This window comes from Diaphorina citri, unplaced genomic scaffold (genome assembly GCF_000475195.1).
Source record: "Diaphorina citri unplaced genomic scaffold, Diaci psyllid genome assembly version 1.1 scaffold1130, whole genome shotgun sequence".
In the NCBI taxonomy this organism is placed as follows: Eukaryota; Metazoa; Arthropoda; class Insecta; order Hemiptera; family Psyllidae; genus Diaphorina; species Diaphorina citri.
This window is the reverse complement of record NW_007378559.1, coordinates 19827-38210: the sequence shown is the minus strand read 5'-3', so window position 1 is coordinate 38210 and position 18384 is coordinate 19827. Positions and strand designations below refer to the sequence as shown.

The 18384-nt window shown below is 39.8% G+C and overlaps 1 protein-coding gene across 1 annotated transcript; it reads right to left on the bottom strand.

Annotated features, from left to right (window-relative positions):
* Nucleotides 1-510: 510 nt before the first annotated feature.
* LOC103514388 lies at nt 511-17317 on the bottom strand. Its single transcript, XM_026827372.1, has 5 exons — nt 16334-17317; nt 14631-15244; nt 9472-9619; nt 1431-1550; nt 511-715 (listed from the first exon to the last, which is right to left on the bottom strand). The coding sequence occupies exons 1-5, from the start codon at nt 17206-17208 to the stop codon at nt 526-528; spliced, it is 1947 nt and encodes a 648-aa protein (XP_026683173.1). The 5' UTR covers nt 17209-17317; the 3' UTR covers nt 511-525.
* Nucleotides 17318-18384: the final 1067 nt, after the last annotated feature.

Below are 18384 nucleotides of genomic sequence, written 5' to 3'. Positions count from 1 at the left end.
TCGATTTAAAAAATACCGGTAAATCGTGAACTTTAACGTTACGGCATACGCTCCCGTAGGCGATGACGTCACATCAAATGTCCCGAGCAAAGCACCCTCGCAGGCAACACATTAATATCTTTAGGCGTATGCATTTCTGCCGCAATTCATGCTTGTGCGCATCGTTTCTGCGCATCTCCTGAAGTCTGACGTCAGAGTTCAGGACTCTGACGGAAAATAAAAATTGAATTTTCGACCTTTCACATTTATTTTTTCGAAGTTTTGACCTCAGATTTGGATTCTTCACAACCATATTTTATTCGACCATTTATTCATATTTTTTACCCATTTGCAACTGCTCCATTCCCAACCTTATAGACTTTTGGATTGAGAAGACGCCATCTTGGATTTTTAGAAACTTGAAAATTTCCCAAATAAATTCCGTAGAGAAGAATCAGCCCTTCAGACCGGACGTTGTTCTATTTAGAGGTCTACAGTAGTAGTTGTTCTATGTAGAGGTCTACAGTAGTTGTTCTATGTAGAGGTCTACAGTAGTTGTTCTATCATAGGGTGTAGCAGACACATGTGTTCAGCTCCAAGGATTGGCAACCGGTTTTCGGCAAAGTGTTGAATCATTTCTGGGACGCTGTCGAAAGGTGCGGAGAATTGTCCCAGGATGAATTTGCCTGTGTCCGGATCCCTCTGGATTTTCATGTGCATGAATCCACGGGCACTCCTGTAGGAAAGAGAAGAAAATAGGACATGACACTAAGGGCCGAATGCACAGTCAGTAAACTTACTTGAGAGATAGAGAGTACTCAGTAAACTTACTTGAGAGATAGAGAGCAGTCAGTAAACTTACTTGAGAGATAGAGAGTAGTCAGTAAACTTACTTGAGAGATAGAGAGTAGTCAGTAAACTTACTTGAGAGATAGAGAGTAGTCAGTAAACTTACTTGAGAGATAGAGAGTAGTCAGTAAACTTACTTGAGAGATAGAGAGTAGTCAGTAAACTTACTTGAGAGATAGAGAGTAGTCAGTAAACTTACTTGAGAGATAGAGAGTAGTCAGTAAACTTACTTGAGAGATAGAGAGTAGTCAGTAAACTTACTTGAGAGATAGAGAGTAGTCAGTAAACTTACTTGAGAGATAGAGAGTAGTCAGTAAACTTACTTGAGAGATAGAGAGTAGTCAGTAAACTTACTTGAGAGATAGAGAGTAGTCAGTAAACTTACTTGAGAGATAGAGAGTAGTCAGTAAACTTACTTGAGAGATAGAGAGTAGTCAGTAAACTTACTTGAGAGATAGAGAGTAGTCAGTAAACTTACTTGAGAGATAGAGAGTAGTCAGTAAACTTACTTGAGAGATAGAGAGTAGTCAGTAAACTTACTTGAGAGATAGAGAGTAGTCAGTAAACTTACTTGAGAGATAGAGAGTAGTCAGTAAACTTACTTGAGAGATAGAGAGTAGTCAGGCCTGTTGGATTCACTGTTTCTCACAAGGTAGCTGCCTTCATTACTATTCCTTAGGATGTTCTCAGCTTCATGTCTAGTGACAGATCCGTGATACCAGCTGAAATCAATACAGGAGAAGATTTTTTTTAAGAGGTTTGACAGAGGGAACTGTAACTGCTATGGTCTTATCGTCCCGGAATCGAAGAGAGAAGGAAGACAGGATAGGAAAAAGCCAGCCGTTCCGAGAACAAACATTATCCCATCAGGATAAAATCGGCCCCGGGCGGGAATCGAACCCGCGGCCTAGCGCACAGGAGAAGAAATACATTAGGATTAGAGGTCAGGGGTGTCAAACTTAAACTATCAGAGAGGCTCATTCATTTTCAAATGAAGTAGGAAAAGTTTTAGTGCCACAGGGGATCACTCTCGCCCTCTCTCTCTCTCTCGCCCTTTCTCTCTCTCTCTCACCCTTTCTCTCTCTCTCTCGCCCTCTCTCTTTCTCTCATACCAATACAGTCTCTCTCACTCATTCTCTCTTTTTCTCCCTCCTTTCTCTCTCTCTCTCGCCCTCTCTCTTTCTCTCTCTCTCTCATACCAATACAGTCTCTCTCACTCATTCTCTCTTTTTCTCCCTCCTTTCTCTCGTTTCTCGTCCTCTTCTTCTGGTCGGGAATCGAACCCGCGGCCTAGCGCACAGGAGAAGAAATACATTAGGATTAGAGGTCAGGGGTGTCAAACTTAAACTATCAGAGAGGGTCATTCATTTTCAAATGAAGTAGGAAAAGTTTTAGTGCCACGGGGGATCTCTCTCGCCCTCTCTCTCATACCAATACAGTCTCTCTCACTCATTCTCTCTTTTTCTCCCTCCTTTCTCTCGTTTCTCGCCCTCTCCTTCTGGTCACATACTGGTCATTTGATACACTTGATGTATGCAACCCGCAAAACTCTTTTTTCCCCTCTCTCCTCCCCCTCATCATCCCCCTCCTCCCCCTCTCTCCTCTTCCTCTAGTATACAAAGTAGGGAAAACTTTCTCTGGTCGAGTGGTTTTGGGTTGGCCATTGTTTCAACATTAGTTTATACTGGGTGATTCCCCCAACTCTTGGACGATCGGGTAGCCGCAGAAAAAAAACCAAGGTTGGGGGGGGGTTACCCTCCATTCGTCGACAAGCTACCCAGTCTGAGGCCGGAAAAAGCAGTACGCGATTGTACACATCCGGGTACAAACCATGTGCAACGTAGCTCAACATTAGTGATCCGTCCGGCATTGGTACAATCAACAAGGTAGCCGATTGCAATGGTTCTATTTTGCCATTGATGCTTTGGCTTTAGGTGTACTTGAATAAATACCTAAATAGTTCAAATGAAATCTATGTAAACAAAGAGAACATCAATCCTGTCTTCCTTCTCTCTTAGCTTTCGGGACGACAGACCTTAACAGTTACAGTTTCTCTCTATGAAGCCTCAAGTGTCCAGAAAATATCAATAGTAATCTAAGAGTTCAGAAAATCGGACTAAATCTCTTTGGGGGGTAAAAAATGTAAACAAAGGCCTCAGCAAATGGGACTTTGACATTTTCAAGTCACCCTGTACATATGAAAATGCAATGTGTTGTCAGTAATGGTCTCCCAAGTATACGGACATGTTGTGAATAATAATGAGGTGCAGTGTGCGATGATGATAGGCGAAAACATGAAACCCCCTTGCTTCCTCTCTCCCAGGGTAAGAACCAGGAGTTGTGGGAACAGTTTGCAATACCTCGGACTTTGGGCAACTCGATTGTTCTCCCGAGGCTAGCTGCTTGCTGACAAGACATCGATTTTTTTTTTCTTTTAAGAGTTTTGATAGAGGGGATTGTAACTGGAGGTACCGGTTTCGACTCCCCGCATGTTCGGTGAACATATACGGTGACTGGAGCTTCCTATGAACGTATATTGGGGTTTAACACTAAGGCCTGTCTCACATTCGAAGCGTTAGGACGGAGTCGCGCGATGCCGCCTGAAAATCCTATGGAAATGATACAGAGACACATTTAGGACCAAGTCGCGCGACTCCAGCGTGAGAGGTCTTTATCATTTTCATAAGTTTGAATTTGCAGGCGACATCGCGCTACAAAACGTCGCGTCACTACGCTTCCAATATGCGGCAGTCCTAAGATCGTGGAAGTTACAAATCCCTCACAGGTGGTCGAATCCGGGAAGTTACTTTTTAATAATTAAGCAAGGTCTTCTACTGTTAATATTGTAGCAGGGCCTAAAGTCTGACATCATCAGAACCGAAGATATCAGACCGAAGCCTAGATCACAAGGCTAAGATAGGACGATCCGAGGCCACAACTCATGCCATCGAACCACAGAACAGATAGCGATAACAGCGATGGGATGAGTTGGAACCTAAGACGTCACCGATAAGTTTCGTGATCACACTCCCTCGACCGATAAGAAACCAAGCTAGCAGGGTCAGTCGTCCAGGAGCTAACAGTCCCCGTGCGTTCTTCACCTCCCGCCGTTAAATCTAAGGATACCGCCAGACTTGTCATTTCACCATTCCCCAGATCTTTACGACAATATTTATGTACTGTGTGTGTGTGTGTGTGATTTTCTTTTTTCAAGCGATGGTGGTACCGTCCAACTTTGATGCTGGTAGTGGTTAGCGCACTGAGCCTCGTGAGGACACTTTAACACAGAGTAGCGACCACGAACAGTTTCGCGGCATGGCCAGTGTAGAAGGGAGTGTGATAAGTGAGTAATACTAATACCTACATAATAGTAAAGAAGGCAATGCTTTGATATTCACAAAAGTCAACGAGTGTGCTTTGCTTCGCAACAAATATATTTGATTTGATATTACCTATGTACCTGACCGAGAAGCGACCTTTTCCTTATTATTATTATTATTTTATTTATTTTCATTTTTTCTCCTTTTGAAAATTTATGTACCCAGGAATCCAAGTGTATGGTTGGAAATTTGAAAAACGTTTGGATTTAGGTATGCAGCGTGCATTGTAAATTTATTATTATAGGTTTTCACTTTTCACTAACAAATAATTTTGGAAAAACTGTAAAGGAAATGAGAAAAAGATATTCATCTCCCCCTCTTCCTCCTCTCCTTCTCTCTCTCTCTCTTCCTCATTATAGGTTTTCACTTTTCACTAACAAATAATTTTGGAAAAACTGTAAAGGAAATGAGAAAAAGATATTCATCTCCCCCTCTTCCTCTCTCCTTCTCTCTCTCTTCCTCCTTCTCTTCTTCCTCTCTCGGACTAGTTAAATGGGATGTGCTAACTTGAATATCGCATGGCGTTATACCACCTCCTCCCCTTCCTCCTCCTTCTCCTCCTCATCCTCTTCTTTCTCTTCCTATCTAACACAGGATTCCAGGATTTTTCGTTCAGCATACAAATCACCGATAATTATTTCTGAACTATTCCCTTCTTTCTCTTTCTCTCTCCTCCTCCTCTCTCTCCTCCTCTCTCTCTTACACTCAGCTATTTTCACCCCATGTCCTCCCTCTCTCTCCCCCCCATACATATTTCATATCTTCTACCTGTTTATTTTATACTTTTTTTTATTATTTACTTTTGATTTATAACTTCCAAGTAAGTATTTCTTGTTATTTATGTTCTTTTGGAGAGATTTATCGAACGAAGCGAATTCTAACTTTAAAACAGAGTCGTATTTTTTTTTTTTTCTTCTTCGCATTCCAAGTGATTTCCATCCCGCTCTTAAGGGGCAAAATTTTTTCCTTTGTGCTGAAATAGTGGTTCCCAACCGTTCTTATGGTCTTCTGACAACCAATAACAAAACTTGAGCTGTATTCTCTGAACACCAGAAAGTAACCCGTTGAAATATTTGCAATCGAAAAACGAGTACAAATTTTTGTCGATGGTGGGATTCGAACCCGGGACCTCTGCATGGCAAGCAAGAGCGTTACCACTGGACCAACCGTGCCCCCGTTAGCCTGGAGGGTAACGCGCCTGCCTGAGGTCTTAGGTTCTATTCAACCCCCGGGCGAACTTCATCCTAAACAGGTAAGATTCGTTCTTGGAACGGCGCTGACTTTCTCCTATCCTGTCCTCCTTCTCTCCGATTTCGGACGGTAAGATCTCCGTCGTTACAGTTCAATCTAAACAAAGAAAACCCTAAAAATGGCAATCCTAAAAGGCACCATTTTTGAAGAAGCTCCACTAATTGGACCTGAAATTCTTTCAAATAAATTGGAAATCTTGAACTTTTATCAACTTTGAAGACGGAAAGAGAAAGAGAGAGAGAGAGAACAGGATTCCAGGATTTTTCGTTCAGCATACAAATCACCGATAATTATTTCTGAACTATTCCCTTCTTTCTCTTTCTCTCTCCTCCTCTTCCTCCTCCTCTCTCTCTCTTACATTCAGCTATTTTCACCCCATGTCCTCCCTCTCTCTCCCCCATACATATTTCATAAAATCGACATTGCAGGGAGATAAACAAACGATAAATTTCAGATTATTGTACAAATGCCAGAGTAAAATATTCCTGACTATGCCGCATACCCCATGACGATACGATGCCGCATACCCCATGACGATACGATGCCGATGGTAAGGGTAGAGAACACAATGCGAATTTATAGGAATCGTGTGCCAGTTTAGTTAGCTTGGACGGTAGCCCGGCTGCCTTGTAAGCACTAGGTCGTGGGACCGAATCCCACCCGGGGCGAATTTTATCCTAAAACAGAGGTTCGTTCTCGGAACGGCTGGCTTTCTTCTAGCCTCCCTTCCTTTGCTTTTCACTTTAGGAACCATAAGAATAAGACCTTAGCAGTTGCAGTTCAATCTATCAAACCCTCCTTTTTAAAGAAAAAAAGTTAGAAATCGCGTAGTTCGATTTGGCCTTCAGGAGCTTTCAAGAAATTATTTTACATATTTCTGGACATGGTCTTCACTTGACTGGAGTGTAGACCATGTCCAGAAATATGTATGATATTGTACTTGACCATTATCTCAAACTAAACAAAAACATTGCAGGGAGATAAACAAACGATAAATTTCAGATTATTGTACAAATGCCAGAGTAAAATATTCCTGACTATGCCGCATACCCCATCACGATACGATGCCGATGGTAAAGGTAGAGAACAACACAATGCGAAGTTATAGGAATCGTGTACCAGCCTGGTTTAGCTTGGACGGTAGCCCGGCTGCCTTGTAAGCACTAGGTCGCGGGACCGAATCCCACCCGGGGCGAATTTTATCCTAAACAGAAATTCGTTCTCGGAACGGCTACCTCTCTTCCTTTGCTTTTCACTTTAGGAACGATAAGAATAAGACCTTAGCAGTTGCAATTGCATCTATCAACCCCCCCCCCTTTTTAAAGAAAAAAGTTAGAAATCGCGTAGTTCGATTTGGCCTTCAGGAGCTTTCAAGAAATTATTTATTTCCCATAACTATCGATCGAGGTCTGTACGATTTTGATGAAATAAAAAAATGTTCAAACCAGAAAGGATGTTTCATCGTTTGGGACTTTTCGGTAATTTTGATGAAAGACAAAAAGTTCAAAGATATTGAGCTCAATGGCAGAGGTCGTGGGACGATATTCCCAACAACAAACTCAAGAGAATAAAACCGAAAATCGAGGAGTGGCCATCTAGTCAAAGGAGCACCAGGATGGAGGAGGTGGTGCTCACGAGGCTCAGGATTGGCCACACACGACTGACCCGTAAATATTTGTTCACCCGTGAACCTCAACCTGTGTGCCAATGTGGGGAAACCCTCTCCATCCAACACATCCTTGTCTGCCCCACACATGCCCACGTCCGCTCCTCTTTGCCCTCACCTCCCTCCCTATCTGACGATGATGAAGGGGTTGATTCTCTATTCCTATACTTCAAAACCCTCAACCTAATATAACCTAGGGATATCAGCGTGAACGACCTACTGCCCGTAGAGTTAAAGCGCTTTAAAGGAAAAAAAAAAAAAGATATTGAGCCTAATCGGGCCTTTGAGGGCCTCTACGGGGGCCTTTTTACGAGTTCTATAATTTACGAATCCACTATTCATTTCGAGAAACACTTACGAGGAGATCTGGCAATATTGTCAGTCATTGTACAAACAGGTAGTTGAGAAACCTGATATAGAACTTCACTGAACTAGTTAGAACTTTGGAAATAATAGAAAGTAAAAACGATGAAGAAAATGGTAGAATTGGAAATTTAGAAATCTGAAGAACACGAACTTGGAAAAACTGAAGAATAAACTGGAAGCTTCTTATGACTTGAACTTGTCAAATTTTATCTGAGATTACACAGCTAAAAAACTTTTATTAGATTTTTTTTTTTTTAGGAAATGAAACCTTCTTTGTCCAGAAATTTCTTTCAATACACTGAAAAAATGACAATCTTCAAAAATGTTATTAAAAAATCAAGAGAATGGATTCACACGGAAAGTAATGTCCAAAGGAGAGGAAAATAGTTGTAAAATAAAGAAACTAATGTAATCGGAAGTAAAATATAAGAAAGATAGGAGAACACAATTTAAAAAAAAAATATTACAAATATTTCAATTTGAAAATAGAACTGAAAATAGTCTATGTCACTTCGCGGATAGAGGCTCAATGGAAACTGTTCATAGAAATGTCATCAGATAAATCATAAAATCATCCTACAGGCTTTCCAGGTAATCACAATTTTGTCAAAGTCCCCTCAGATAATTCTCATTGTATTGTGTGATATATGACGTCATCACATGATATCACATTGGGTAACAATGCATATGACTAATACCTAAGGAGAAATACAACAACTGAATTCGGGGAGCTCCGAGTTGAGTCCGGAGTGACATTTCTGACCTGCGTCCCTGCGACTTGCATCCTAGATTTGAAATTTGTCATCCGACTTCTATCCGCGAGTAAGTGATTTAGTTATGTATAAGTACCTACACTTATCCAAATGATCAACTTTTAGCTGATTATAATAACATGAGGAAAACGGGCGAGAAGATGTTTCAATTATTTATTTTTCATTTAACTCAATGAACTAAATCGTTCATCATCTTCCATCATACTTATTCATATATGTTTTGTTCTCATTTTGGGGGATGAAACTCGGTAAGTATCGCGGAATCAAGTCAGCTGACCCATTTTTTCGTTTAGAACAGAAATCAGAGGTTTTTGGGTTCTCAGACGCAAATGGCGTGCGTCCATATCACTGAATCATTCCAGTCAATAGCACAGGTATACCTAGTATTGTCATTGTCATTGTTAAGATTGGATATTTCCAATACATTTGTTATCTGATAAGAGATGTGGTGAGGAATCTTTTCGGATCTAATTTTTAAACTCGATGATGTTAAATCAAAGTATTTTATCTATGAAAATAAAACAAAATAAAATGACTAAAGGGTTGAACGTAATATTTCCAAATTGACATGGGACAACTAAGTCATAGGTAGAATTGCAATGAATCATGAACATATCCAAAGTCCAAATTACACAAACAATCATGACTCGTTTGTTTTGGTCCAAATCCCTTGAAGGCATGAGTGGTTGTCTTGAGGCCTGAGATCATTTTTATTTTAAGATATTATAAGTAAGCTTCAGCGGACTTTTTTGCTTTCGGAAAACCTTGGTTAAGTCCGATTCGCACGACAGTATGTAAGTTCAGATGCAGGATTTGCGACCTATGCAGTGTGCATCAAGGATCCTAAGCAAAGAAAACCCCAGCCAAAAGTTTTCCAACATTCCAACTCAATATAAAAAGACGCCAATCTATATTCCATAAACACATTAAACACAATAACAAGGAAACAAACTTTCCTCAAAAAGAAAGAAAATACAACGGGGGCTAGGGCCTAGGTTAAGCAATCATGACGTTGTACTCATACCATTTTGTATATCATGTACAATAAAAATTATAATAAATAAATAAATAATAAATAAATACTAGTATTTATACATTTATGTATGTTATGTTATATTATACCCATAAAATACCTTGAGAGCTTGTTTAGACTGCTGAGGTAAAGGGACTTTTTACTCTCATTCGAACCGGATATTCTATTACTTACCCTTGTCTCTCTAGCGGTAAGTCCACATCTACTGGTTCCCCACTCACATAGGCCGGTACCAGATTGAGAGAGAGACAGTTGGCTTGCTTACGTAAGCTACTGACGGTACCAATCGCGTTCATGTTCAAACTGAGGGGTCTGGTAGGACCTGAGGATTCAAAGAACAAAATTAATTATAAATACATAAATAAATTAGTGAAAATATTTGTAAATAAATGAGTACAACAACCATGATATAGATTTAGCCATTCTACTTCTCTCGGAATGTAGCGCATTTGCCCTGTAAACGCTAGGTCGCGGGTTCCATTTGATTTTCGCCCGGGGCGGATTTTATCCTATGAGGAACGGCTTATCGGTTTAGGACAAATATGGCCCTGGGCGGGGATCGAATCCAGGACCTATCGCTTACAAGGCAGGCGTGCTATCCTCCCAGCTAACTAGACTGTCTCCCCAACTTGATATCACCCTATGTTTGAAGCTACCGTATGCTTACAGCATATTGTACTGTCGGAACCAAATGCAATAAATTTTATCCTATTGAATATTCCATTATATTTTACAACAGGGACATACTCTTCGCTTGTTGTACCCAACATTTTCCTCCTCGTCCTCGCTTGTTCTACCCTATTGTATTCTTTCCATACATACACATGCTACCTTATGTGTGTGTGTGTGTGTGTGTGTGTGTGTGTGATTTTCTTTTTTCAAGCGATGGTGGTACCGTCCAACTTTGATGCTGGTAGTGGTTAGCGCACTGAGCCTCATGAGGACACAAACACAGAGTAGCGACCACGAACAGTTTCGACATTGCCAGTGTAAAAGGGAGTGTGATAAGTGGATAATACATAATAGTAAAGAAGGCAATGCTTTGATATCCACTAAAGTCAGCGAGGGTTCTTTGCTTCGCAACAATAAAATGACTAAAGGGTTGAACGTAATATTTCCAAATTGACATGGGACAACTAAGTCATAGGTAGAATTGCAATGAATCATGAACAAATCCAAAGTCCAAATTACACAAACAATCATGACTCGTTTGTTTTGGTCCAAATCCCTTGAAGGCATGAATGGTTGTCTTGAGGCCTGAGATCATTTTTATTTTAAGATATTATAAGTAAGCTTCAGCGGACTTTTTTGATTTCGGAAAACCTTGGTTAAGTCCGATTCGCACGACAGTGTGTAAGTTCAGATGCAGGATTTGCGAGTTGCGACCTATGCAGTGTGCATCAAGGGTCCTATAAGCAAAGGAAACCCCAGCCAAAAGTTTTCCAACATTCCAACTCAATATAAAAACACGCCAATCAATATTCCATAAACACATTAAACACAATAACAAGGAAACAAATTTTCCTCAAAAAGAAAGAAAATACAACGGGGGAAGACACAATACAAAATACAGGAACAACAAAATATGACAAATGAGAGAAAAATAAAACGCTGAAATTAATTAAATAAAGATTTGTTTGACTTTTGAGAAAAAAATATTATTGTTGTTGAGAAGGAGAAAAGGGGAGGAAAATTCTTTCTCGGATTTGAAAACAAACTTCAAATAGTGGGCCAGTTAAAAGTCTAAAAAAATAAATGAGTACAACAACCATGATATAGATTTAGCCATTCTACTTCTCTCGGAATGTAGCGCATTTGCCCTGTAAACGCTAGGTCGTGGGTTCCATTTGATTTTCGCCCGGGGCGGATTTCATCCTATGAGGAACGGCTTATCGGTTTAGGACAAATATGGCCCTGGGTGGGGATCGAATCCAGGACCTATCGCTTACAAGGCAGGCGTGCTATCCTCCCAGCTAACTAGACTGTCTCCCCTTACTTGATATCACCCTATGTTGGAAGCTACCGTATGCTTACAGCATATTCGCTGAAATTAATTAAATAAAGATTTGTTTGACTTTTGAGAAAAAAATATTATTGTTGTTGAGAAGGAGAAAAGGGGAGGAAAATTCTTCCTGGGATTTGAAAACAAACTTCAAATAATGGGCCAGTTAAAAGTCAAATGAAACCTAGGCCAGTTGCAAGTCAAATGATACCTAGGCCAGTTGCGAGTCAGGTGGAAAAGAGAAAAGAAAAAGGGGTTCTGCCCTAGTGACATAATTTGCTAGTCTAATTGACAGGTCATTTGAAATTAATTACGGCGAAGAATCCCTAATGTGCCGCGTCCAATTTAGTTTAGGACTATTGCACTGCCTTACAAATCATAAAACTAGTGGTTCGTCAACTGGTAGAACTTAGAAAAAAGAATTTTAATAGTGCTAAGCATAAATGCTTGTCACAAATGTTGTTCTTCGCTCAACACACGACGCTAAATTTCATAACTTGACTTGGACTCGAACCACCAACCTCCAAACGCAAAGCCCTGAGATTGGTAACTCAGAAAAATGGTCTTTACGGAAGCGGAATCAATCGGGCCCGAAATCAAATGATAAAATTTCGTTTGTCTTGTTCTTTCTTTATGTTGAATATTTTTGTTAGTCAAACCAAAAAGTACCTACGAGAGTTATGGTGAAACAAACTGTCAGACTAAAGGAAAACCCAAAGGGAAGTCAGTTCGTAAAAAAAGTCCCAACTGCCCCATTTCAGAGAAAAAAACGAAGGAGTCTTGTTTTTTTGCTCCTTTTCTCTCCCTCTTCCTTCTTTTTGACAAATGATGTTCTTGTTAAAAGGTAAATGTGACTGTGGGTCAATCCAGACCGAGGCTCACCTTCTCACTTGTCCTGACCTCCCCGAAACTTGCACCATGGAGGATCTGCAAGTCACAAACGACAAAGCAGTTGCAGTGACTAGATACTGGATGAATAAGATCTAAACAACTTGACAACAATGGTGATCCGGACTCGGAAATACATTTTATGACAGGAAACGGTCCAACAGTCTGGTTTTCAATATTTCTAAGGAATTAGCAAAGAAGTCCACATCCGCCTCCTCGGCCATCCTATTGCCAAATTGGAGCATTCTATTAATGAGTGAATTTTTGCTATGTTTGTCTTGTTCTTTCTTTATGTTGAATATTTTTGTTAGTCAGACCAAAAAGTACCTACGAGAGTTCTGGTGAAACAAACAGACTAAAGGAAAACCTAAAGGAAAGTCAGTTCGTAAAAAAGTCCCAACTGCCCCATTTCAGAGAAAAAACGAAGGAGTCTTGTTTTTTGCTCCTTTTCTCTCCCTCTTCCTTCTTTTTGACAAATGATGTTCTTGTTAAAAGGTAGAAATAATATTGAATTACCTACTGCTCAGTGCCCTCTCTTATATTTGTCTACGTCATACTTTGCCTCCCCCCTTACAAAAAAAAAAAACAATGCATTTTTCAGCAGCAAAAAAGTTTGCAGTTACCATAGACTTTTTTTCCACTTCTTCTACCTGTTTATTTTATACTTTTTTTTATTATTTACTTTTGATTTATAACTTCCAAGTAAATATTTCTTGTTATTTATGTATGTTCTTTTGGAGAGATTTATCGAACGAACGAAGCGAATTCTAACTTTTAAAACAGAGTCGTATTTTTTTTTTCTTCGCATTCCAAGTGATTTCCATCCCGCTCTTAAGGGGCAAAATTTTTTCCTTTGTGCTGAAGTAGTGGTTCCCAACCGTTCTTATGGTCTTCTGACAACCAATAACAAAACTTGAGCTGTATTCTCTTTTGCAACTTCACCTCTTCTGAAGCTCGTTTCCCCCCTTTTGAGGTAAAAGCGCCAGTACTGAATCATAGGGAAAAAGAGGGGAAATGAGCTTCAGAAGAGGGGAAATTCCGAAAGGAAAATACATTATTTACACCGGGTTCGATTGCCGCCACAGGCGAACTTGATCGTCCCCGGAAAGGCAGGCTTTCTCCTATCCCTGTCTTCTTTACGATTTCGGGATGACCTTCGTTGTTACAATTCCCTCTATCAAACCTCTTTTTTTTTAAACTCATTTGTGGCTTTCTTTCAGAAAACTCACGGAATTCCTTGATATAAACCTCCGGGTGTTTGAGGACCCGTGTCACCCCGATTTGAGAATCACTGCGCTAAAACTTTCACCAAGTGCAATATTCTCCGTCCCGCCCGCCACAATAAGCTTTTTCAACTAGGAATAAAACTTTTTACAACTTTCGCATGGAAGTGACATAAAAGCGAGGACTTTTTCTCCTCGGTTCTCTGGGTATACATAGCTTAGGAAGAGGATAGGAACCCCATTTTGTGCTCTACGAGTAAGCAGGGAAAATATTTCTAAACTCTTTTGTGCGAGGGTAGCTATACATACATAGGTAGGTACTTATGTAGGTATAAATTAGAACGATAAGTATACCTACCTATTTGAATAGCAATTTACAATGTTTCAAAACTGTTGTGACAGCCTAATAGGTACCTTGCATGATCATTAGTAATGTCATTACTAATGATGGAATTCCGGATTTTCTGATTTTTCATCATCATCATTACTTGGAAATAATGACATTACTAATGATTGTGTAAGGTACCTATAAGTTAGCCTGAAGGTTAACGCGCCTGCCTGAGGTATTAGGTTCTATTCAACCCCCGGGCGAACTTTATCCTAAACAGATAAGATTCGTTCTCGGAACGGCGCTGACTTTCTCGTATCCTGTCCTCCTTCTCTCCGATTTCGGACAGTTAGATCTCCGTCGTTAGAGTTCAATCTAAACAAAGAAAACCCTAAAAATGGCGATCCTAAAAGGGTGGTGCACCAAGTGAATGTGCGTAATATTTAGTTTCCTTCTTTTGTTTTGTTGGAAAAGTACATGTTTTTCTCCTCTTTTTCTTTATATTGAAAAGTTTCTAAAGCTTTTATTATAATTATTATAGCTTGGTGCTCAATATTCAAAGTTTCATGTTACACGGGGAGAAGTTTCTGGGAGGCTTTTTATTCTTCTTCTTGCTCATTAGCACCGGTATTATTATTATTACTAGTCGTTCAGTGAACTGTAGAACTCAGTAAGAAAACGGGGGTTTTCCATAGGTCCATTCGGCCCAAAATAGGTATAATGAGAAAGTTTCCTTGATGAGTTGAACATTGTTGCCAAATTACATTAAAACCGGACAACCCGTTTGAAACTTTGAAAGGTTGTTCCAGGCAAACATAAAGACCGTTGGAACCCACGTCCTTCCGATAAGACTACTATGCTACAGAGGCAATGCTAAATGAGATAATCTTACCTGATGACTGAGATGTTGAAGGACATTCTCCATCTTGACTAGACAGTTGTTGCATCCTTCGCCTTAGCTTCGGCATATCGAACGGTAACTTCTCTTCTATTTTATCTACACAGGATGATTCCTCCAGATAACAGGAACCCGCCTTGTCCTCCGCAACATCCTCAGGGCATCCTATCCTATCATTACATGGCACGTCTGAGCTTGCACACTTCACAGCGCTCTCTACCGGTGGAGGCAAGTTCATCTTGAGGCAACTCTCTTGCTGCAACTTTCGTCTTAACTTTGGCATGTCGAACGGCAGAATACTTAATTCTAGGGAGCTTAAACTAGTGGTATCTTTCGGGTTGGTTTGACTATTACTAGAAGGTTGAATGTCAGGTTCCTTGATAGTGTTGCTGGTATTACAGAACGTACTGTCTTGCACAATGGCTTGGTTATGACTAGAATGATGGGTTTGGGTATTGGTAGCATGGGTTGTTGTATCTTCTACATGGATATTTACATTACTAGGAGGAAGGTTTGCTTGCAGTGTGAATGCGAGCTGAGGTGCCTGTCGTTTCTTGCGAAGTTTGGGCATGTCAAATGGAAGATCTTGAATGTCTATGGAATTGATACTATCTCTCCGTTGAGAATTGTTTGTATCCGACTCTCTCTTCTTTCCGATCTTTGTTTGATCAAACGGATGGTTAAAGTCTTTGAACAGATCATTCTTAGATTCTACACTGATGCCACTATCACTCCCCTGATGGTTTTCTATTTGGTTAGGAAGGTTTTTATTTTGGCTCACACATGCCCACATCCGCTCCTCTTTGCCCTCACCTCCCTCCCTATCCGACGATGTTGAAGGGGTTGATTCTCTATTCCTATACTCCAAAACCCTCAACCTAATGTAACCTAGGGATATCAGCGTGAACGACCTACTGCCCGTAGAGTTAAAGCGCTACTGCCCGTAGAGTTAAAGGCCTTTGAGGGCTCCGTAGAGGCCCTTTTTACGAGTTCTATAATTTAAGAATCCACTCTTCATTTTGAGAAACACTTACGAGGAGATCTGGCAATATTATCAGTCATTGTACAAACAGGTAGATGAGAAAACTGATACAGAACTTCACTGAACTAGTTAGAACTTTGGAAATAAATAAATAATAGAAAGTAAAAACAATAGAAAGTAAAAACGATGAAGAAAATGGTAGAATTAGAAATTTAGAAATCTGAAGAACACGAACTTGGAAAAAACTGAAGAATAAACTGAAAGCTTCTTATAACTTGAACTTGTCAAATTTTATCTGAAATTACACAGCTAAAAAACTTTTATTAGATTTTTTTTTTTTAGGAAATGAAACCTTCTTTGTCCAGAAATTTCTTTCAATACACTTAAAAAATGACAATCTTCAAAAATGTTATTAAAAAATCAAGAGAATGAATTCACACGGAAAGTAATGTCCAAAGGAGAGGAAAATAGTTGTAAAATAAAAATAAAAAAAAGTAATCGGAAGTAAAATAAAAGAAAGATAGGAGAACACAATTAAAAAAAAATATTACAAATATTTCAATTTGAAAATAGAACTGAAAATAGTCTATGTCACTGCGCGGATAGAGGCTCAATGGAAACTGTTCATAGAAATGTCATCAGATAAATCATAAAATCATCCTACAGGCTTTCCACGATCTTTGTCTGATCAAACGGATGGTTAAAGTCTTTGAACAGATCATTCTTAGATTCTACACTGATGCCACTATCACTCCCCTGATGATTTTCTATTTGGTTAGGAAGGTTTTTATTTTGCAGGACGCGTTTCTTACATTTATTGTTGGAGGTGTCTGGTGATGGTTTCTTATCTTCAATGATGACGGCTGTGGTTGTCTTGTGGCCATCATGTTCACTACTTTGCTCCATGAAAGACTTGTCACTGATGGGGGATAGGATATTGAGTTTGGTATGTCTGACAGGGTGGATGGGAATGTTAAACGTAGAGGCTCCGTCACTACTGTGTGAACTAATGCTGTTACTTCTACTATTGTTACTACTACTGCTGTTGATGGATTCCAGACTGTTGCTACTACTTGTCATGGAGTCAGAGCTGGAATATTTAGCACGTATCTTACTGATGGTGGCGTGCAGGAATGAATTCTTTGGTTTCTTTGGTTTGTCCAGTTTGTACTTGAGAGATTTCGGTGTCATTGCGATGTTCATGTTGGAGAATTTCGGAGGTAGAGGTTCGGTAGAAGGCGGAGTCAAGTTTTTTGAACAGGACAAGTTAGGTAGGTTGGTGATATTGGTGAAGGTTTTGTCTGGACTAGGGCTATGCTTGATACTGACCTCGTTAAGACTTTCAGTCAGAGATTCAACACTGGCAAGATACTTTGGTTTCAGACTGGTGAACTTTTGTAAGTTTGCTGATTTAGATTTGACCAACTTGGTACGAAATGATAGTTTGCTCGATACAAAACCGCATGCACTGTTGGGGCGTTTCAGATTCAGCAGAGATCTGTGTGTGACTTCGTCAATATCTAGATCATCATCCGACTTACTCACTTTCGAATCAAATGCAGTCTCATAGATGTGTCTACCCCTGGACATATCTTCTTCTTCCTCCTCCTTTATTTGTTCAATCCTTTCACTGAAATCATTTTCAGTGTAGGGTGAAGGTAAGAAATAAATCTGATTCAAATTCAAGTTGTTTCGACTTTGCTCAGGAAAGTTGAAATGTAATATCGGTGACCCAGGGGTGTTATTCGAGAACAATAAAGCGAGGTTCTATGTATTAAAATGTAAACAAAAAAGTAAAAATATGTAAAGTGCAAAGTCGTAATATTTTCTTAATAGTCTCCCAGTGAATTGAAAACACAATGTTGGAAAATGAAAAGTTCAACATTCTACAGGGAGAGACCAGAAACAGAACTCATCAAGGGTAGGTAGGTTTATTTAGACTAACTTTGCTCGAGTTGCGTTTGGAAAAACTCATCGTCAATTTCAAACTTTGGCGTTTCCAAACTTTTCGGTCGATTCTTGGTGAAGTTGGATTTGACAGCAATGGTCACGCGTTCACACTCCAAACTTCGCGGTCGTGCCTTTCCAAATGTACTTCGGTTGAGTTGAGACTTCTTTGGTTGTAGCGGTGGTTTGTTATTGCACACGTTTATCTTGTTCAACTTATTGCCATGAAATGTTTCGAACTCATTGTTACTCTTGAAGCTTAAGCTATTTGGTCGATTGAGTTTAGGGGGGCCAAAGTTTTGGAAAGATGGTTTCTCAAACAACTTGATATTATCACATGGGCTGATAGGACTCGTCACCTGTTTGTCTCGAGTGTTATTCTCCTCGTCCGATGTTTCCTGATAAGTGAAGTTCTTACAGAAGGATGTTTTGTTGTTGATATTAATCAGATGTCCGTTTCGTACGAGTGGCGGTTTCTCAGGTGGTATATCGTCACTATCATGGGAATTGTCTGTCAGGACGGGACTCTCAAGTGATTTTATTCTACCGTCAACGAATAGTTTGTTTATATTCGCGGTGTTGTCAGACTGTAAGTCAGACAGTACTAAAAGTAGCACCATTCGATTCGGCGTGAAAAATCACATTGATTAGAATATTCACATCCGAAAATGACCACATGTTTTCGATGTCTCTTACCGTTTTTACGAAATAAGGGTTAAGCGAGGGAGAGAGGGAGGGGGGGGGGAGACAGACTTTTGCAATGAAAACAAATGAACCAATTAGAAACAATTTTCATTTAAAACATTTACCAGAAGTTGG

What these genes read in the sequence shown, in the direction of transcription:
- LOC103514388 (XM_026827372.1), bottom strand. Translation starts at nt 17,208, where the DNA reads ATGTCCAGGGGTAGACACATCTATGAGACTGCATTTGATTCGAAAGTG. An exon ending in GTAGAATCTAAGAATGATCT is followed by an intron (nt 15,245 to 16,333) that starts GTTCAAAGACTT and finishes ACGGAGAGATAG; the next exon opens with TATCAATTCCATAGACATTC. An exon ending in TTCAACATCTCAGTCATCAG is followed by an intron (nt 9,620 to 14,630) that starts GTAAGATTATCT and finishes TTGAATCCTCAG; the next exon opens with GTCCTACCAGACCCCTCAGT.